At 35.4% G+C, this 22,881-nt stretch overlaps 1 protein-coding gene across 4 annotated transcripts in view; it reads left to right on the top strand.

The window, feature by feature from the left end:
* Positions 1-22,881, top strand: part of CNTN1 (contactin 1) — a 376,722-nt gene that overhangs the window by 317,094 nt on the left and 36,747 nt on the right. For all 4 annotated transcript variants that reach the window (XM_019934617.3, XM_073788827.1, XM_073788825.1 and 1 more), the window contains 3 exons: positions 6,191-6,377; positions 15,829-15,941; positions 16,733-16,889. In XM_019934617.3, coding sequence (XP_019790176.1) covers positions 6,191-6,377; positions 15,829-15,941; positions 16,733-16,889 — 457 coding nt within the window. The remainder of the gene's footprint in view (positions 1-6,190; positions 6,378-15,828; positions 15,942-16,732; positions 16,890-22,881) is intronic.

Genomic DNA, 22,881 nt, shown 5'->3' with positions numbered 1-22,881 from the left:
GTGATCAGCTGAAGTTGTCACCAAGAGAGTGGAATTATAGGAGTGGACTGTGAAGTTCCAATATTCATAACTTATTAAACTTACATTTGCATCTGGTAAAAAGAAATGGAAACGGAAAAGAGAGAGAAATTCACTAGATGTTAGAAAGTACTGTAATAAATAAGTCTGAGGTATCTTGGGAGAACACATCAATATTTAGAGTTTTCAAGCCATATTTTGGACTTAGGGTTTCTTCTTTTTTTAATATTGTTCATTTGTAAGCAACAAAAAAGAGAAAAAAGTGATTATTTAATATATAACCCATGCATTAACTCAAAGTGCTAAAGATGTATTATTACTTTGCTAAAAACATGCCACAGAAATAGGTATTTTCTTTGTCTGAGAATTATATGTTGACTATTTTATAACTTCTGACATGCAGAGTAAAATGGAAATATGAGATGTGAAACAATGCGCTGGCACCAGTGAATTTAGACAATAATCAGAATATACACTCTTGATGCGGAATAAGCTAAGTAGAGGATTCTCAATTAAATAGCAAAAAATAATCTTAACAGCTAAGATTTTCTCAAATGATCAAAAACTGTATGCCGTGGAGAAGTTTAGTTTCACAGATTTCTGACGTTTCACAACTCCATACTAGAAAATTATGAGCTCTGCTGCTGAACAGACGTGGGGTTATCTCTCAGCTCTGTCACTTAGAAACTGTGGAAAATTTATTCAAACTTTCTGGGCCCTAGTTTCCTCACGTTTTAAGCTGAGAGTAATCAATGCCTCATATCCTGTTGTGTGGAATAAATGAAATAACCTGTGTTTAACGCTTTTCCCTGTTTTATATCATTGGACATTTGAAGACAATGATGACGATGATGATGATGACAATGATGATAATGTTAATAATGATAAGAATGATAATATTTGTTGAGCCCTATGATGTCAAACATTAAATTAAGCTCATCGTATTGAATCCACACAATCCCAGGAGATAAACACTATTATTTTCTCCATTTTAAAGGTGAAGAACTTGAAGTTAAAAACATTTATCTGAGTAATAATTGGTATAAACTGACTTGAACCTAGGTCTTGCCTCTCCAGAGAATGGTTAATTAAAAATGTTGGAAGGGATTCCCTGGTGGCGCAGTGGTTGAGAGTCCGCCTGCCGATGTGGGGGACACGGGTTCGTGCCCCGGTCTGGGAGGATCCCACATGCCGCAGAGCGGCTGGGCCTGTGAGCCCTGGCTGCTGAGCCTGCATGTCCGGATCCTGTGCTCCGCAACGGGAGAGGCCACAACAGTGAGAGGCCACGTACCTCAAAAAAAAAAAAAAAAAAAAAGTTGGAAATAAATCATAGAATTATTGTTTCAATTTATTCTTTCTTTAAAAAGCCTGTAAGTCTTTCATACAGAGCTTTAAATATCAAAGAGACAAGCATGAAAGCTTAAAAGAGAAAATCTGTAACATTTATTCTCTTGTAAGAAAATGCCCCTTTATGGGGGAAAAGCTTGACTCACTATAATGCGGTTATTGTTACTATTTTTAAATGTGAAGGAAGAAGCCGGTGGTTTAACAAGATAGACGATCAAGAAAACTAATATCCTACTGCACTTCCCATGAAAATGTACTATGGGTCTAAGTTATAAAGAAACAGAGAAAAAAAGCAGGACATTAATAAAATAAGATAAATTAAAAGTTGGAAAAGCCCAAGTCCTGTGTGATTGACCCCATCTCAAGGTTAATTTCCTGACATTTCAAGTGAGAACTGTTGGCAATTGGATTTAAAAAAATCCCTTGTGGTTTTAAAGTGTATCTTGTAGAAAGTTTAAGTTTTATTCTTTTCCCTCCCTGGCCTAGTTAAAGAGCTCCCCACTTTTAATCTTAATTTCCTGCAGTGTAGGTGAACTAGAAGAATGCAAGAAGTATTTCTTATCAAAGGCTTATTAGAAATTTGGGCTCCTGCCCAGGAATCCACAAAAGACTTAGTTTACTCACCCAGCAGGTAAAGAATTCACTTAATGAAAACAAGTAAAATATTCTATCAGGAATAATAAATACAAAACCTCTTAGCAGCTGAATTGGAGATTAATGCTGATGATTGATTTCACAACTATCTTAAAAGATTAACCATCCTGAGTAGTTTACACAGATGTCTTTAAAAGTTAAATTATTATGGTGAGCATAAGCTCATATTTAGGAAGTGCTGTATTTTCTTATTTTGGAGAAGGCATCTATCTTCATCTGGATCTCCCCAAAGCAAAGTCTGACACACAGGTATAGAAGAAGTTAGTGTTTTTGTTGTTATTGTTGTTTGTTTTAAATATGATCCCAGGGAGCAGATATGAGGAAAAAGCAGAATGAACAGGAGAGGGTTAGAAAAATGCTTTATCTTGTTGGCAACCACTGTGGGCACTGGTACTCCATCCCTTGTGATCTTTAAGGAGCTTCATAAATGTGGTTGAGAATTACCCCACATAGAATGAAAGGGGAAGCGTTCATCCACTGCTATTCCCCATTGGTTAAGAGTGGCCCCAGGGGCATTACCTCCCCTCCCTGCAATGATTGCAGGACAAGGTTCACACTGCAGCATCAAGGATGACCCAAGACAGGGAGTGAGAAGTTAGCAGCAATAGCAGAGGAAAACTGCTAACTGGTAGTACTTATGGGAAGCTGGTTGAAGCCTACATAGAATTGTTTGGTTCCTGCACCAATGGCTAGAATAAAAAAGAACTTTGAATAGGTTCCAAGAAGTGTGAGAATACAGATTTTGAGTGATATATATTATTACTATTCCTAACCCATAGAATGTACTAATACTTGAATTAGTCTGGGATCTGGATAATATAAAGTTATTATATAATATCTTTTTTAGATATTTTTCACTTAAATAACTGTATTTAGATTTTTTTCCCTAAAAACTATATTAAATCCATAACAAAAGAATACTCAGCTGTCAGAAGGTATTTTTTTCAGAAAATTCAGAATTTGAAGAAGAAAGTTTGGAAATCTGATACAAAAGTTTACTGAAGTGGAAAATAATAAAATGGAGCAAGCCTAATTTTCAAAAGTACTAAATATCTTTAAATACTTCCACAATTGTAACATCCAGGTTTTATTCTAAGCCTCTTTGGAGAAAATGAGATTAAAGAGCTGTTTTTCCTACAAATTTCTTAAATTTTCCTCGGAAGGGATATAACTATTATCTTTGTACAAAAGTGGTATTATTGTAGTTCATAAATGTATGGAAATTATAATTATTCTTTGTTATATGATTTAGCCCTTTTTCTGAGGCTTTTCTTTCCAGCTTCCCAATACTGTTATAAAGAGTAAATTTTCTTGGGACAAAATTATACACTTAGATCATCCTCTCAAATATATTAGTAATTTTATGTGAACTTAAACATTTTGATTTCTTACTTTATTTATAAGATCTATGGAGGAAAAAAACATGTTTGCTTGGTTTACTACTATATTCCTAGCATCTAGCACATAGCTGGTACAAAGTAGATACCCAGAAAATATTTGTTCAATGAATGAATGAGTGCCATACATCAAATGCAGTCCTATGTACACAGCATTCGAAATAATGAATACCTGTCCTCAAGGAGTTTATAACCTAGCAATAGTAGAGACCAGTAATGGGGTAATTCCATAATTGTTTAATAAGCACTAAGATAAGTTAACACTAGACATGGGGTGTTGTGGAGATTTTAGGAACATGTAAATAAAGAATTAAATTTATATAATGCCACAGTGTTAAATAGAAATAAATATACTATATGTTGCTCTAGCATGTGAAAATGAATTTATGGTCTGCTGTCCATAAAGCAGGACCTGCTTCATTTATTTATTTTTTTCCACTAGTTCATCCAGGCTGCCTTTTGGTCTCCCTAGTGATTAATCAAAAGGAGTGCATTTGTTCTGCTGCATGACTACAGGTTCAACTCTTCACTCCAAACAATTTTCTCACAGATTAATATTGGTTCTTCACCACAATGGGCAACTTACTTCAGGGATCAAACACAGTGGTCCAAATTATCTATTTGGAAATTATTTCTAAGTGCATGGCCAGTGCCTAGTTCAGATGAAAAATAATAATAATGCTACATTTTACATATATCCACTATTTATTTTAGAATTCTTTGAAAACATTGCAAGTTAAATCTAAAGGTATGCTTTAAATTAAGGAGAGACAGATTATTCAACCAAAATAATTTTGTATCAGATGCTTTCATTAGTAGAGGTTTAAAATACTGTAAAAGTGTCTGTAAAAAATCTCATATTCTAAAATAAGAAAGTCAGAGATTATTTGATACACTCAATAACTCTCTCTGTTCTCTAGTTACCAGGGCATAACTAAGGCACTGCTTAAATTTATTGTGAATTTCAATGGAGACTGTGTAATATAGATCCCTGCCAAAATCAGATGAATAAAGTAATTGGCCATTTAAGATATAGATGCAAAGAGTAAATTAAAGAAAATTTTGTTCTTTCCTTTTGTATTGCCAAAATGCCTCATGGAATTTTGGGTAAACTGTCAAAAAAGTTTGTCACTTTAAGTCCTCATTTTAGTACTTAGTGTCTTTTAGAAATGGTCTAGTTAAAAATCTTCTCCTCTTTAAACGGGATAGAAAAGTTGTTATAATGAATGAATAAAATTTTAAAATGTGCTCTCAGTCAACAAGTATCCACATAAAAATGTCTGAACCTCGGGGACGTCAGTTTTGATTGCTATAAAACAGGCTAAATACTACCATTATTGGTTTGTTGAGAAAATAATATACATGGATGATCCTACTTTAGTACCTGGCATTTCACTAGGATATAAATGTTCATTTTATTTCTCTTCAGTCAAACAGTGGAAGAGGCCTTACGTGTCACACAGTTCAAATTTCCACTAAAATATAGGCCGTCTTCCTCCTTCTCAGATGAATGTAGGCACTGCCTGGATGCTTCCAACTCCAGGAAACTCATGCCTTCACAAGGAGGGTCCCATCCTCATAAAGTCTTTTCTCTGCCAACTGAGATCTGCCTTTGGAGCCGCTTGTAATATTCCACTTCCTCGGTTCTGAAGCCATCCTTCTGGTCAGAGGATAGAAAAGCCAAAGAGATTCCATCAAAACTATTAGGAAATATATTATTGGCATCAGAAAAAATGAGCCCTAGTATACAAAATAAAAATATCACAAAGGAAACCAATAAGCAAGTAGTAACTAGCCTTTGTTCTGAAATGTGCTCATTCTTCATATAAACCTCACTTTGTTACTAAGGGAATTTGAGCCATCCAGTTCCATTTTATAATGTTTTTTTATGTGTTTATGTAAATAAACATTTCAGGATTATATAAATATTAGATATTATCTTCTAGTATGTTGGTTAATTGTGAAATTAAAATCCCATTGTTTTATAGACAGAGCATCTAAAATATAAAATTGCAGTATACTTATAAACAATCCTCTCCTTTTTATTTATAACTGAGATGTAATTATAGATTTTTAACCAATAAAACAGCCTTATTAGAAGAATGAATATTATAATTCATAGCTTTTACTTAAACTTTAAGAGACAAGGAAGGCTGTCATTGATATGCTAGTTGGTAAAAGTAATCATTTCTAATCACAACATGAATGAAATTTTTTAAACCTTATTTTAAAGATAACTTCTACAACTAATCAAGTTATTAGGTATAATATTTCTTTGATATCTGGCCTCTATATAAGTTCAAAGGAAATAATTTTATATACATACTTCTGAAATAAGCTGGCAGAAAGTAATTAAGCTAGCATGTTTAGGCCTCATGACTATTTTTGTCTTAACAAATTTGCAATCATGTAAACACAAATAAAGCTGGAAATAAATTATATAAATTATTGTGGCAAATACTTCCAAACAGAAACCAGTTTTATAGTTTGAGAGCAAATCTTTGCACATTTTTTTGGCTTTTTCTCTTTTTTCATCTGTGTGTGACTATTTCAGGCAATGAGGTGAGCCTTTAATTTGCTTTTGACACTTCTAATCAGATATGCATTGTGTGCCTTGCCATTTTCTAAGACTGATAGAAATGTAAGTAACATTAAGTAACATTTGAGAATATGATGCTCAGCCAACATCAAGTGTCAGAACAACTTGAAAAGAATTTTTTGCAACTGAAGTGTCTGAATCATGAAAAAATATTACTCAACTTGTATGTTTGCAGATTCGGTACTGGGCTGTCCATGATAAAGAAGCAGCTGCACACAGAGTGCAAGTCACTAGCCAAGAATACTCTGCCAGGCTGGAGAACCTTCTGCCTGACACCCAGTACTTTATGGAAGTCAGGGCCTGCAATAGCGCAGGGTGTGGACCTCCCAGTGATATGATTGAGACCTTCACCAAGAAAGCACGTGAGTCTCAATATTTGCATTTTATACTTGTCAAAAACTCCCAATTGATTCAGTGATGATGCAGGTATATTTGAGAGAAAATTACTACCTAGCAGTCTGAGCACTTTTGGTTTTCAATTTTAACCTTTAAAATCACACAAGATTTAAAAAAACAAAAACAAAAACAAACAAAAGCATTGATAGTTATTGTAGATGATGAAAAAATGTGGAGAATACCTTCACACATTTAATGTTCCATTACAGAACCTCCCTTTGTAAAGACTGCCCACAAAATTTTGTATCATTAGACAATTAATTTGTTATTGTTTTAAACTTGGTTTTATAGGAATGCATCAAAAAGATGAGAAAATGAAAATTCTATAATTTTTCTATGCTTTGATTTAAAAACCTTCGTCACTGTACAATGCAAATACAAGTTAAATGTTGTAGCATTATGTTCACTCTCTTATTACTGTATGTTCTCATTGTTAATATAACAAGACCACCTACCCTGCTCACATTTTTTGTCATACCCATCTCCCTGACTTCACTATGATAGCTCTTTTTTGAACCCAAGTTGAACAGATGGAGGAGGAGAACTTATATTCAGAATTCAGGGAAACTTCACAAGAATTTGAAGACAGGATTACCATTAGAGTTTGAAAATTAATGAAATTCACTTGGGGGAAAAGAAAGTTCTAATGAAATAATAGAACATGGTGGTAAGATCCAGGCTTTGGTATCAGACAGGGGTTTCAAATCTGTCTCTATCACTTACTCAATGTGTGACAGTAGACATATTACATCAAATCTTTAAACCTCAGCTTTTTAATTTGTAAAAAGAGCATTCATTCCTTTGCTCTTTTTTCAATTTATTCATTCATCAAAAATATGCTACATGCCCAGAACAGGTCTAAGTGTTGACAATACAGAAAGGATGAAGCAAGACCCAGATCCTCTTCTCACAGGCTTTAGCAAACTAATGGAAAGAGAGGAAGAGAGAGAGGGAGAGAAATATGACAAATAAATAAGTATAACATCAGATGACAGAACAATAAAGTGAATAAACAGATGATATGTGAGGAGGAGACGAAGATGGCAGAGTAGAGGACCTGAGCTCACCTCCCCCTATGAACACATTAAAAATACATCTAGACATGGAGCAATTCTCACTGAAAACAAACTGAAGATTGGCAGAAATACTCTTCTACGACCAAGGCTGTAAAGTAATATCCACATGGAGTCAAGTAGGAGGGGAGAAGAAGTAATCAGGTTGGGACTCATGACCCTAGTACAGGACATAAAAGAGAAGGGGGATATCACAGAGTCAGAGATCTCCTGGGAAGTGAGGGCTTTGAGCCACATATCAGACACTCCAACCCTGGAGTTCAACACCAGGAAGATGAGTCCCCATAGCAGATTAAACCACCAGTGGGACTTACAAGAGGGCTGTAGAAAACAAGACTCCACTCACGAAGAGTGTGCACACACAGTTGCTTACTCCTGGTAACAAGAGAGAGAAATCAGATTGAAAATCCTCTGATGGCTTTCCTTGGGCTTTCCCAGCATGTGTCCCAATCTGCACCAGTTGCCTTCTTTAGAAAAGTTCCCAGATAGGACAAAGGCTACATTGCCAAGGAGAGTGTGCAGTTATGGGGGAAGGAACTGGAAAAGAAACAGCACTGCATCTGAATGGGGCAAGGGCAGCCATTACTTGTGCTCACAGAGGCTCCGAATTGGGAGCTGTCTCAAGCTCTGACTGGCTTGCCAGGACTGTCTTATCACATGCTCTGGCCTGCACTGGGCACCCACTCTGGCCCCCTTGCTCTAGCACTGCTCCCCTCTGAGGCAATGATTCTGTTGCTGTGGGGAGGGAGAAGACACATTTAGAGGGAATGGAACCAGCTTAGACCTGAACCTCAGGGCTTCTGCTCCAGCACCTTGGGACTCAAAACTGCCCCCAGTAAGATGGTGATGGCCACTGAGCATAGGAGAAGCTGCAGTACACATCTGGCTCTGGATCTAGTCCTTCTGTCTCCAGCCCCACATTCCAGCAGAATGATAGTTACCAGCACACTGTAAGAGGAGATGTGACCCATGCTCACTTCAGATCCAGTTCTCCCACCAAAGCCACTGGACACACAGAGATTGGTAGGGGCACTACAACACAAGAACACTCCTTCAAGAACTGAATAGTTAAATGTTTCACCTAATTTCAAAGAGACTGAGAAAGTTAAATATGAAGACAGAGAAATTAGTTTCAAACAAAAGAGAAAGAAAAGAACCTCTGTAAAAAAACAACTAATGAAGCAGAGATAAAGAGTTTAAAGCATTAGTAATAAGAATGCTAACTGAACTTGGGAAAAGAATAGATGAAGACAGTGAAGATCTTAACTAGGAATTAGAAAATGTTAAAAAGAACAAGTCACAACTGAAGAATGCAATAACTGAAATGAAAAACACTAGATGGAATTAGCAGCTGACTACATGATACAGAAGAACACATAAGCAATCTGGACGATAGAATAATGGAAATAATCCAATCAGAACAGCAAAAGAAAAACATATTTTAAAAAATTGAGAACAGTTTAAGGGACCTCTGTGACAATATCAAGCATACTAACATTTTTTTAAATTTATTTATTTATTTTTGTCTGTGTTGGGTCTTTGTTTCTGTGAGAGGGCTTTCTCTAGTTGCAGCAAGCGGGGCCACTCTTCGACTTGGTGCATGGGCCGCTCACTGTTGCGGCCTCTATTGTTGCAGAGCACAAGCTTCAGACGTGCAGGCTCAGTAGTTGTGGCTCACAGGCCTAGTTGCTCCGCGGCATGTGGGATCTTCCCAGACCAGGGCTCAAACCCGTGTCCCCTGCATTGGCAGGCAGATTCTTAACCACTGCGCCACCAGGGAAGCCCCCATACTAACATTTTTATTATGCGGGTCCCAGAAGAAGAGAGAAGGGGGTCAAAAGTGTATTTGATGAAATGATGGCTGAAAACTTCCCAAACCTGAAGAAGGAAACAGATATCCAGATACAGGAAGCACAGAGGATCCCAAACAAGATGAACCCAAAGAGACCCAAGACGTATCATAAAGAAATGGCAAAAGTTAAAGATAAGGAGAGAATTCTAAAGGCAGCAAGAGAAAAACAAAGAATCACTTACAAGGGAACCCCCATAAGGCTATTAGCTGATATTTCTACAGAAGCTTTGCAGGCCAGAAGGGAGTGGCATAATATATTTAAAGTGCTGAAAGGGAAAAACCTACAAACTAGGGTACTCTACTCAGCAAGGTTATCATTCAGAATTGAAGGAGAGATAGGAGAAGCAAAAACTAAAAGAGTTTATCAATACAAAGCCAACCTTGCAAAAAATTTTAGAGGGTCTTCTCTAAGTGGAAAAGAAAAGGTTACAACAAGTAGTAAGAGTTGATATGAAAGAAAAAACCCTACTAGTAAGAGCCAATATATAGTAAAGGCTGTGGATCACCACTTAAATAAGCAACTATGAAGATTAAAAAACAAAAATTGTAAAATCAACTATAACCACAATAGACTTTTAAAGGATAAACATGAAGAAGCAAAATATGACATCAAAACAGAAAATTTGTGGAGGGGAGTTTAAAAAGTAGATCTTTTAGAATGTGTTTGAATTTAAATGATTATCAGTTTAAAACAAGTAGTTATAGTTGTAGGTCAACATATATGGACTCCATGGTAACTACAAGTCAAAACCCACAATTATAGATACACAAAAACTGGAGAGAAAGGAACACGAGCACACCAATAAAGAAAATCAAACCACAAGGGAAGAAACTAAAAGACAACTACAAAACAACCAGAAAACAAGTAACAGGATGGCAATACGTATATATCTATCAATAATCACTTCAAATGTCAATACACTAAATGCTCCAATTAAAAGACACAGAGTGGTTGATTAAATAGGGGAAAAGTCCCATCTATCTGTTACTTACAAGAGACTCACTTCAGAGCTAAAGACACACAGAGACTGAAAGTGAGGAGATGGAAAGAGATTCATGCAAATGGAAACTAAAAGAAAGCTGAGGTAGCAATACTCATAACAGATACAGTCTATAACAAAGATAGAGAAGTGCATAATATAATGAAATGGTAAAGGAAGTGATACAAGAAAAGGGTATAACATTTGTTATCATGTATGCACCTAAACATATAAATCAAATATTAACAGACATAAAGGGAGAAATTGACACTAATACAATAACAGTAGGGAACTTTAACATCCCATTTACATCAATGGGTAGATTATCCAGACAGATTATCAATAAAGAAACAGTGGCCTTCATCATCAAAAAAATCTACAAACAATAAATGCTAGAGAGGGTGTGGAGAAAAGGGAACCTTCTTGCACTGTTGGTGGGAATGTAAATTGATACAGCCACTATGGAGAAGAGTATGGAGGTTCCTTAAAAAACTAAAAATAGAGCTACCATATGACCCAGAAATCCCAGTACTGGGCATATACCCTGAGAAAACCATAATTCAAAAAGACACATGCACCCCAGTGTTCATTGCAGCACTATTTACAATAGCCAGAACATGGAAGCAACCTAAGTGTCCATCAACAGATGAATGGATAAAGAAGATGTGGCACATATATACAATGGAATATTACTCAGCCATAAAAAGAAACGGAATTGAGTTATTTGTAGTGAGGTGGATGGACCTAGAGCCTGTCATACAGAGTGAAGTAAGTCAGAAAGAGAAAAACAGGGCTTCCCTGGTGGCGCAGTGGTTGAGAATCCGCCTGCCGATGCAGGGGACACAGGTTCATGACCTGGTCTGGGAAGATCCCACATGCCGTGGAGCGGCTGGGCCCGTGAGCCGTGGCTGCTGAGCCTGCATGTTCGGAGCCTGTGCTCTGCAGCAGGAGAGGCCACAGAAGTGAGAGGCCCGCATACCGCAAAAAAAAAAAAAAAATAAAGAGATAAACAAATACCGTATGCTAACACATATATATGGAATCCAAAAAAAAAAAAAAAAAATGATTCTGAAGAACCTAGGGGAAGGACAGGAATAAGGACTCAGACATAGAGAATGGACTTGAGGACACAGGGAGGGGCAAGCATAAGCTGGGATGAAGTGCGAGAGTGGCATTGACATATATACACTACCAAATGTAAAATAGATAGCTAATGGGAAGCAGCTGCATAGCACAGGGAGATCAGCTCGGTGCTTTGTGACCACCTAGAGGGGTGGAGAAGGGAGGGTGGGAGGGAGACACAAGAGGGAGTGGATATGGGGATATATGTGTATATATATAGCTAATTCACTTTGTTATACAGCAGAAACTAATACAACATTGTAAAGCAATTATACTCCAATAACAATGTTAAAAAAAAAGATTAAAAAAAAAAGAAACAGTGGCCTTAAATGACACATTAGACCAGTTGCACTTAATAGATATCTATAGAACATTCCACCCAAAAACAGCAGAGTACACATTTCTTTCAAGTTCAAATGGCATGCTTCCCAGAGTAGATCACATGCTAGGCCAAAAAACAAATCTCAAAAAACTTAAGAGGATAAAAATTATATCAATCATCTTTTATAGTGAAAATGGTATGAAACTAGAAAACAATTACAGGAAGAAAAATGGGAAAAACATAAACCTAAGGATCTAAAAAGCATACTACTGAAAAACCAATGGGTCAATGAAGGAAATCAAAGAGAAAATCAGAAAATACCTAGAGACAAATGAAAATAAAAACACAGCTTTTCAAAATCTATGGGACACAGCAAAAGTAGTTCTAAGAGGGAAGTTCGTAGCCATACAGGCCTACCTGAAGAAAGGAGAACTATCTGAATAAACAACTTAAACGACCATCTAAAGGAATTAGAAAAAGAAGAGGAAACAGAGCCTAAAATCAACAGAAAGAAGGAAATAATAAAGATAAGAGAGGAAATAAATAAAATTCAGACCAAAACAAATCAATAGAGAAGATTTAATGCAAATTTGTATCAAAATACCCATGACATTTTCACACAACTAGAAGAAATAATTCTAAAATTTTATGGAACCACAAATACCCTGAGTGGCCAAAATAATTTTGAGAATGAAGAACCAGAGCTGGAGGTATCATGCTTGCTGACTTCAGACTATACTACAAAGCTACAGTAATCAAAACAGTATGGTAGTGGCACAATACAGACACATAGGTCAATAGAACAGAATAGAGAGCCCAGAAATAAACTCATGTTCTTATAGTCAATTAATATATGATAAAGGAAACAAAAGTATACAAAGAGGAGGAGCTTCCCTGGTGGCGCAGTGGTTGAGAGTCCGCCTGCTGATGCAGGGGACACAGGTTCGTGCCCCAGTCTGGGAAGATCCCACATGCCACAGCGTGGCTTGTCCCGTGAGCCATGGCTGCTGAGCCTGCGCGTCCGGAGCCTGTGCTCCGCAACGGGAGAGGCCACAACAGTGAGAGGTCCACGTACCACAAAAAAAAAAAAAAAAGAGTATACAAAGGGGAAAAGACAGTCTCTTCAATAAGTGGTACTGGGAAAACTGGATAGATACATGCAAAAGAATGAAATTAGAAGATTTTCTTAATACCATATGCAAAAATAAGCTCAAAATGGATTAAAGAGCTAAATGTAAGACCAGAAACCATAAAATTCCTATAAGAAAAGATAGGCTGAATACTATTTGACATTTTTTGGGGTCTGTTTCCTTAGGCAAAGGAAACAAAAGCAAAAATAAACAAATGGAACCAAATTAAACCTAAAAGTTTTTGCTCAACAAAGGAAATCATTGAAAAAATGAAAAGATAACCTACTGAGTGGGAGAAAATATGTGCATATTATATGACAGATAAGCAACTAATATCAAAAATATGTAAACAGCTCATTTAACTCAATATCAAAACAACAAACAACCCATTAAAAAAATGGGCAGAAGATCTGAATAGGCATTTTTCCAAAAAGACATACAGATGGCCAATAGGCACATGAAAAGATGCTCAACATCACTAATCACTGACCAAGTCAAATCAAAACCACAATGAGTTATCACCTCACAGTTGTCAGAATGGCTGTCATCAAAAATACTGCAAATATCAAATGTTGGCAAGGATGTGAAGAAAAGGGAACCCTAGTATATCATTGGTTGGAATGTAAATTGATGCAGCCACTATGGTAAGTGATATGAAGGTCCTCAAAAAACTTAAATCCAGCAATTCCACTCCTAGATATATATCTGAAGAAAATAAAAACACTAATTTGAAAAGATGCATGCACTCCAGCCTTCATAGCATTATTTATAACAGCCAAGATATGGAAGCAACCTAAATGTCCATCAATAGATGAAGGGACAAAGTAGTTGTGGTATATATATATACAATGGAGTATTAATCAGCCATTAAAGAAGGAATGAAATTTTGCCATTTGCAACAATGTGGATGGACCTGGAGGGTATTGTGCTTAGTGAAGTAAGTCAGACAAAGTCAAATACTTAATGCTAGCACTTATATGTGGAATAAAATATAAAACAGATGAACGAACATAACAATATAGAAGCAGACTCACAGATACAGGGAACAAACCAGTGGTTGCCAGTGCAGAGAGGGAAAGGGGGTGGAGTAAAATAGGGGTAGGATTAAGAGGTACAGACTGCTATATATAAAATAAATGAACTGCAAGGCTATATTGTACAGCATAGGGAATATAGCCAATATTTTGTAACTTCTAAAGCCGTAGAATCAATAAAAATATTGAATCACTGTTGTACACCTGAAAGTAATATAATATAGTAAATCAACTACACTTCAATTAGAATTAAGTAATAAATAAAATACAATAAATAAACAGATAATACAATTTAAAACTGCCTGGGTGGGAGCCAAATTCGAATCTGATGGTTGGGAATATCCTCTTAGAGAAGATGCCATTTGACCTAGGATATGAGTAATAAGAAGGAAGTCTTTGCAGAGGAGATTCTATCAGGCAGATAAAATAACTAGCACAAAGCCTTTATATGAAAAGAGTGCGGTATGCTTTACTTGTAGAAAGGCCAATAGTTCCAGAGCATAGGCTCTGAGTTGAGGAGGAAGAAGTGTGCTGGAGTCATAATAAGAAGGGTCTTATACATCATAGTAAGGAGTTTAAATTCTTTCTAAGTGTGATAAGAAATCATTGGAAGATAGTAAGGCAGAGAGTGATATCTAATTTATGGTTTTTTTAAATTATTCTGGGTAGACAATGGATATTGGTGGAATAAAAGTGAAAGCAGAATAGCAAATTAGGAGACCTTTTTTAGTATTTGAGGAAGAAACGTTGGTAGCCAGCATTAGGTGATAATGGAGATAGAAAGAAGTGGAAAATTTTCAGCAGGCAGAGTTGAAAATTTGCAGCTAATTTGGATGTTGGCAATAAATGGAATGGAAGACTGAATCGATTTTGGCTTGAGAAATTGGGGGTTTGGTTGTACCATTTAGTAAATATGGTAAAGTCTCACAGAAAGACAGATTTGGGGGTACATAGTAAATGTTCTGTCTTGATTATATTGCATTTGAGAAACCTTTTAGACATTTAGGAGGAGATAGGAAGTTGCACATACATGTCTAGAGGTCGAGAGAGAGACGAGCTTGAGATAAAATTGTGTGTACTCAAAACCATGGGCCCAGGTGAGAGGTTTAAAGAAGATTCATATATAGAGGAGAGGAGTGTGCTCAGAATCAAGTCCTAAGTCATTCCACCATTTGGAAACTGGGGAGAGGACATGGAGCTAGCAAAGGATGATTAATGAGAAGGAAGAACCTGAGAGATAGGAGGAAAGATTATAAGAGATTATGAAATTTAAGAAAAGATATTCAAGAAAGAATTGGAAGGTCAACTCTGTGAAATACTGCAAAGATGCTAAGTTTTAAAAGAATAAAAAAGTGACATTAGATTTGGCCAAGTGGAGATGATTGAAGACCTTGAAAACAGAAGTTTCAAAAGACTGGTGGAGGGGCTTCCCTGGTGGCGCAGTGGTTGAGAGTCAGCCTGCCGATGCAGGGGACGCGGGTTCGTGCCCCGGTCCAGGAGGATCCCACATGCTGCGGAGCGGCTGGGCCCGTGAGCCATGGCCGCTGAGCCTGCGCGTCCGGAGCCTGTGCTCCTCAACGGGAGAGGCCACAACAGTGAGAGGCCCACGTATTGCAAAAAAAAAAAAAAGAAAAAGAAAAAGACTGGTGGAGAGAGACGTCCAAATGAAGGTTGATGAGAAGAGAATAAGAGATCATTTTATTACCTACCTCCCAGGGTCCCAGTGCATTAAATGAACCCATGGATGTAAAGTGCATACCATAGTGCCAGGCAAACAGTACAAAATCAGAATTAGCCATTGTTGTTGTCACGTCATTATCAGTATTATAATTCCCAATGTGATACAGCTTGCAGAATTGAAATTGGATATGGTGACTATCAGTTGCATGTTATTACTTTCACAGCTCCAAGCCAGCCTCCAAGGATCATCAGTTCCGTAAGGTCTGGTTCACGCTACATAATCACCTGGGATCATGTGGTTGCACTGTCAAATGAATCCACAGTGACAGGATATAAGGTATATAAAAGATTACTAGATTATTTCCCACACAAGCTTCATTCTTACAAAGAGTGACTGATGTTTGTTTTTTTTTTTTTTTTGCCAAAACCCATCCTGCTCTCTTTTATTCTAGCTGTGAAGCAGAATCAGATGACATGATAAATTTTGAAATGAGAAAAGATCTTCAGTGAATTCTAGAAAAATACTATGTCAAATGAGCAAGATAGAATAACTGCTTTAAAGAATAGAGTTGTTAGAATAATTGGTGTTTAAAAAAGAGAAAAAGAAAGAATCCATTTTTGTTTGACAATGATTAAGATAGTGTCACCAAGCACACAGTGAATTCTTTGATGTATGAGGTACCCTCTGTAAATGAACAAAAATGGAAAAAAAGGTTATTTCTATATATTCTCTATATCACACTATCACATTTTTCAGTCAACACTAACTTTTAGAAACAGTGTGAAAAAATTTTAATTACTAGGCAATTTTTAGACTAATTTAATATATTGAAAGAGCCCTCATTTTTTTACCTTTTTCATAAAAAGACACATTCTCTCTATTTTGGTAATTTCAAAAAATAAAATTTAGATGCTTAAGATGCATCCTCTTGGATCACCCTAAAAATAGATGAAATCAATTTCTGTGAATTAAAAATAACATGAATTTTCCAGCTAGTATTACACACAGTTCCCTAAGATTTTTTTTTAATTAATAAAAGTATAAGCGTTTTTATTCTGGTTTTAATGTTAGGGCATTGACTCCTTATTGCCAATTTATTAAACATAAATATTTTGAAACTTTTAAAGGTACTCTATAGACCTGATGGCCAGCATGATGGCAAGCTGTATTCAACTCATAAACACTCCATAGAAGTCCCAATCCCCAGGGATGGAGAATATGTTGTAGAGGTCCGTGCACACAGTGATGGAGGAGATGGAGTGGTGTCTCAAGTCAAAATTTCAGGTAAGCCAATCATTTAAGGCACGTTTTAATTAAGTACTCGTAAGTTCTAGGCCCATATGACTTCTCAAGGGTAAATGTGGGACTGATATTCACACTAATATCAGTATCATTTGTAAGGAGATTTGAAATGGTAAGGATGCCCTGAAACTTGAAACTTCTCCCTTTATGAGTCACAAAGTACATTTGCAACCTATCAGATACCTATTGGTTATTATCTGGACAGCAAAGCACAATTAAAATACCATAATGCATTAAAATGGTACATAATACTAGATCATTAGATAATAATATCCAAAATTCTCTTATATCAAAAGGAAATTCACTGGACAACTATCAGTATTCTTCTCACCCCCTTTTCTTTATCTTACACATATTAATATAATAAGATAGAAAGACAGTAGATGATAGTTCCCTCCTTTACCAGTATGTCTATTTGTCTCAGTATAGCTATTCCTTTTCTGCAGACTCTAATTATTTCTCACAGCATTGGTTAATTTGAAACAAATATTTAAGGCAGTTATTTCTTCCTGTAGAACTCTACTAATTTTAAAAATTTTGATATTTTCACTCACGCTGTATGCATGGTATAGTTTAATTATACTGAATTAAAATTGAGGTCATTTTGAGAATTTTATGAGACTATGAAGTGCTAGAATATGCTAAAGCAAAGATGGCAATAATTGATTTAGAAGAAAATTTGGTGATTTATAGCTAAATAGGTGAATATGTTACATATGAACCTAAAATAAAAACCCTTTGAAACAATTCCAGTGTTTTTTGTCCAATCATGGTTATGCAAAGAAACTGTTGAAATAACATTAGGAAATGTCAGATGTTAGGTGAATAGTACTATTCTAGACTTTTTAAAAATATGTTTGGATTTATTTGCAAATTATTTAAATTATTTACAGTGAGAAAGCATGTAAATACAAATGGAAATTTTAGGTTTTCTTATAAATTCAAATTATTTACATTGAAAATACTTTTAGTTTAGACAGTATTATTATGTCTTTTTAGAAAATTGCGAAAATATGAAAGGAAAAGAAAATAGTCATATTCCAAACACTAACTGCTTAACTAATGTTCAGTGGAATTTACTTTTAGTTACCCTATATACATATATAGTTTCATGTGATTTAATATATTGTGTCATATCCAAATTTTATCAATTATGTTCTATGAACATCTCCCATGTCATTGAAAACTTTATGCATTTTATTTAAAATTATACATAATATTCTCTCAAACAAATGTACAAAAGTTATCTACCCATTTCAGTTTTTCCTATCATAAATAACACTATTTTGAGTGCATTTTTATAAATATTTCTGCAGGTTAAATTTAAATAATCTTTCTGCAGGTTAAATTTAAACAATAAGTTAAAGAGTTTTACTTCTATATTTCAAAATTTATTTTAAAATATTTATCAACTTATATTCCTATTATCATTGTGTATGAGTACTAATGTTGCACCATTCCAACATTAGTCTCTTTCTTTTAAGTCATCACTATTTTAATAGGAGAAAATGGCATCTTTTTATCTTTGAAACTTTTTCTAAATTTTGAACTTTGATAACACACAGCTTCCATAGTTTCACACTTAGCAGGGCTGTTTCACAAAAGGAAATGAGAGGCAAATGTGGACATTATTTTGAGGGTGGTAAAATGCAAACGAACTAAGTAAAGTACTTTTGAACACTGACCTTCCCTGTCTAAAAGCCAGCAGTGGAACACTGTTGCTCTCTTCATTTTTACCCTTGATTCATTCCTAATGCAAAGCAGAACGTAGTTTCTGGAATTTAGACTATAGAAGTTCTTAGCAGGGACAGATGCTGTAGCAGTGACAGTAGCATTAGTACATTAGTGGTGTGCTGGTAAATGTTAAACAATTGACTCTCCTGGGTAGGAGGAAGCCCTGGTTTATAGTGTTTGCCAATTTTTGTGATGCAAATATTTCATCATGTCCGATTTCAAGCTTCCCACATGATGTCACTAAATGTGGAGTTGGAAAGAAGTGGTTAGGAGCACACTGTGATAGGATTGTCACCATACAGACGCAACAGGCATAACCTCAAGAGCACTGAAGACAATTAAAATGTAGTAAATAATTACGAAGTGAAGAGACTGAATATTTACTACCTTTGTTTTAAACTTTTTCATTTAACTAATAAGTTTACATAATTTCAATTTTAGTAACAGTGTTTTCAACAACTAACTTAAACTTCCTTAAAATGTGATGGTTGCCTTTTGGAAGGTAGTATGGACCAGCTGCAGCACACCAAGTTTATAGTCTGATTGCCCAGTGTAAACAGCCCATGTGCAGAAGACACAGAGTATGGTTTTTTAGAAACCTCAAACATAGTTTCCTCTTTTTTTGCTAAATAATGGAAAATATTCTTATTAATGCAGAATTTCTATTATTTATCTCAATCTGACCATAACTGTACAAAAAAAAAAAAAAAACTGTAGAATTAACATTAGGAAATGTCAGATGTTTGGTGAATAGCACCATTCTAGAATTTTCTCATTTAAGTTTGGATTTATTTTCAAATTTTTTAAATTATTTGTAGTGAGAAAAGCATTTAAATACAAATGAAAATTTTAAGCTTTCTCATAAGTTTAAAAGATTCCCAGTACTTTCATTTGTTTCAGTTTTCATGCCTAAAATATGTAGCCATGAATATAATACACTGCTACATTTTCATATTTATAACATTATGCTGTCCATTCATTGATTCATTCATTCAACAAATATACATTAAATGCCTAAAATATGTGAGGCATAGTTTACATACTTAAAATGTACTACCATTTGTACATTTCCACATGCCTTCAAGTCCACATCACAATCATTCCTCGCTGGCTCTATGACAATTCTAAAAATTTTTTAGGCTGCCAGTTTTGACTTCCTATAGTCCATTCCCTATGCAGCAGCCAGACTGATCCTTTCAAACATGTCAAATCATATAACTTTCCTCTTAGAAAGATATCCTATAAAATGAAATCTAAATTCCTCACCACCTACCTTTATAATCTGGCCCTGCCAAACTCTCTCCCCTCAGTTAATTGATTTCACCCTTGGTCCATTGACCTCTTTTTGCTTCTTGAACATACCAACATTGTTCGTATTACCTTTAATCACCTGTACTTTTTCTTGCTGCTGCCTGGGATTCTCTGGATCTTGGCACAGCAGGTCATTCTTGTCATTTTTGTTTCTGCTCAGATGTCACCTTCTCAATGAAGAATTATTATACAGCCATCAATGTAAGATAGCCCTCTACTCCAATGTTTTGTCATATCATGTCACTTTTAAAATTTATTCATAATATTTATAGCTATTTAGAATTATCTTATTAATTTATACTGTTTATTGTCTATCTTTATCTTTACTTGAATGTAAGCTCTGAGGAGGCAAGTTCTTGCCTGCCTTGTTCAACCCTTGAATCCCCAGCACTCAGAGGACATATCTGGCACATAACAGGGTTTTAACAAATAATTCTTGAATAAATTCATGATTTCTCTATAGAGTAAGAATAATTTGGCAACTTAAACTATAATTTAGATGTCTAGAATGTTGATAATGCTTTCCCATTGGGTACGTGATTTACATTATGACATACTCATCCACAAGTTTGATTCTTACAAAGATTAAGAATTCTAGAAAATTTATTAGACATGGTAATCTGTAACTCCACTTATCTCTGACCTGAACACTGTCAGCTGCTGTCTTAATAAATTGTTCCCTATCAGATGTTTATAGCTCACAGTGAGGCAAACATAATACTGTAAATGTTTCGTCACAAACATACTATGTCTAATACATTCTATATTGTCTTTTAAGAATCTTTTGTTTTATAGATCATTGTGAGTTAAATTAAGAATCTGGTGAAGATAGCTACAATATTCTAAATATAAATTTTAATAAATTAATTTAGTTTATGACATATTCACTTACAAATGTTAGAACATAGATTAACAAGGACCTTTGGTCATAAATAAATGTCCACAGAGAAGCGTGTATTTCATTACTAATGTGTGAATGTGCATACTTTGAGCTTTTATTTTCCTTTTAGTTTTAAACACACTATAGCTATCTTAGTCAAATGAAGACTTTCAAGGACATTTTAGAGTCTGGACTTCTTCCTGAGGGCAAAAAGTAGTCATTTGAAATCTTTAAGGTAGGAGTAATATGATAAGATATTTGCACTTGAAAAATAACTTTCGTGATTATGGAAAATATATATAGTAGGGGAGTAAGATATAAGGAGATGAATTACAAGGTTATTGCCATAGAAGGATTAAGATGATGATGGTCTGGACTGGAAAAAGGGTAGTGGTAAAGTCTAGGGTAGGTTCTAAAAGAACAAGGCATCTTTTCCACTTGATTTAAAGGTACTATATATTTATTTTGTTGACTTCATGTCTTTGAATAAATCTGTAATTTATCCTGATGTCACCATAGATGATGTAATCTAAACATTTAACCTACTATTTTTGGTAACTCCAAGCTATTAAGTTAAACTATATATATAAAACCAAAGCCACTGACTTCAATACTGATGAAAAACACATTTTTTTTTCACTTTGTCCTTTCTTCCCAGTAGCAGAAGACAAAGGGCTAGTAACCCAGTCTTTAGGTGGAACCTTTAGATGTTTGATTCCATTACTCACATGCTCCTTTCTCCATTACCCATGTAAGTAGTGTAGTATAAAAGGAACAAAAGGATAGTCGGAATGTTTAGATTTAATTCATGCTTTATGAAATTAAAATTCATAAAGAATTAATGTCAGCAATTTTGCAAAATATCCTTGGTAAGCATTTTCAAAAATCAAAAATAGTTTGAGCATCTAATTTTGTACAATAGCCTGTATATAGAAGGAGAGGGTAATATGCATGGTGGTCTTAGGTTTACTTTATCCTGCCTTCTTTAATGACAGGATGCTATATAATTAAGTGATCCCCAAATCTGTAACTTTGTAAATGTCCTGTATCATTCGGAAAAATAGATGTCAATAAATAAATTAACTACTAACCTAAAATTTTGGAATGGTATATTATATGACAATAATGTTACAGTTGCTTGCCATTCTTGTAGGTCCATCATCATAACTTTAAAGTCTTGTATTTGTAATTATGACACAATCAGATATTATCATTCATGAAATGCTATCACCCTAACTATTTTGAAATTACCAAATATTTTGCTTTACTTTGCTACATGTTGTGTGGGATTCAAGAGTTTAAGAGGGTGAATTCAACCTATGTATTTCTAGGCTGACAAGTAGCTTACATTTAAAATTACCTCTAGGGCTTCCCTGGTGGCGCAGTGGTTGAGAGTCTGCCTGCCAATGCAGGGGACACGGGTTCATGCCCTGGTCTGGGAGGATCCCACATGCCGTGGAGCGGCTGGGCCCGTGAGCCATGGCCGTTGGGCCTGTGCCTACGGAGCCTGTGCTCCGCGGCAGGAGGGGCCACAGCAGTGAGAGGCCCACGTACCGCAAAAAATAAATAAATAAATAAATAAAAATAAAAGAAAATTACCTCTAAAATATAAATTCCTTTTATTACCATTCAGTCCTGACTACACACTTAAAATCTTTCCAACTGTATAGCACTCCTAGTTTTACAAAAAACATGAAAAAGGACGAGAAGTTATCTGAACAAACTAATATTTTTTCGCATTTCTAAATTTGACTTAGAACAGTGACTGCCTTGATTATTGTTAATGTAGCTCTATGAATGACTCAGGGTTGTTTCAGCAGTTGATGGATAGGGCTAGGAACTCCCAGCAAAGGGAATTCTCAGAGGTTTACTTACCCTTCAGAAGCTTTAAGCAGTAGTTCTAGAAGCAGATTTTGTCACTTTGTCAGGCCATGGATGGCATCTCTGCATCTAAATTAACTCAGGTTCTCCTGAATCTTCCCCAATGGTTTTTTTAGCTACTAGTAAATTCACACAACAGTCCCAACATAATTTGTTTACTTAGATTCA

The sequence above is a fragment of the Tursiops truncatus genome, chromosome 11, assembly GCF_011762595.2.
Source record: "Tursiops truncatus isolate mTurTru1 chromosome 11, mTurTru1.mat.Y, whole genome shotgun sequence".
NCBI classification, from domain to species: domain Eukaryota; kingdom Metazoa; phylum Chordata; class Mammalia; order Artiodactyla; family Delphinidae; genus Tursiops; species Tursiops truncatus.
Note: the sequence above shows the minus strand (reverse complement) of the source record. Positions and strands in the feature narration are given on the sequence as shown.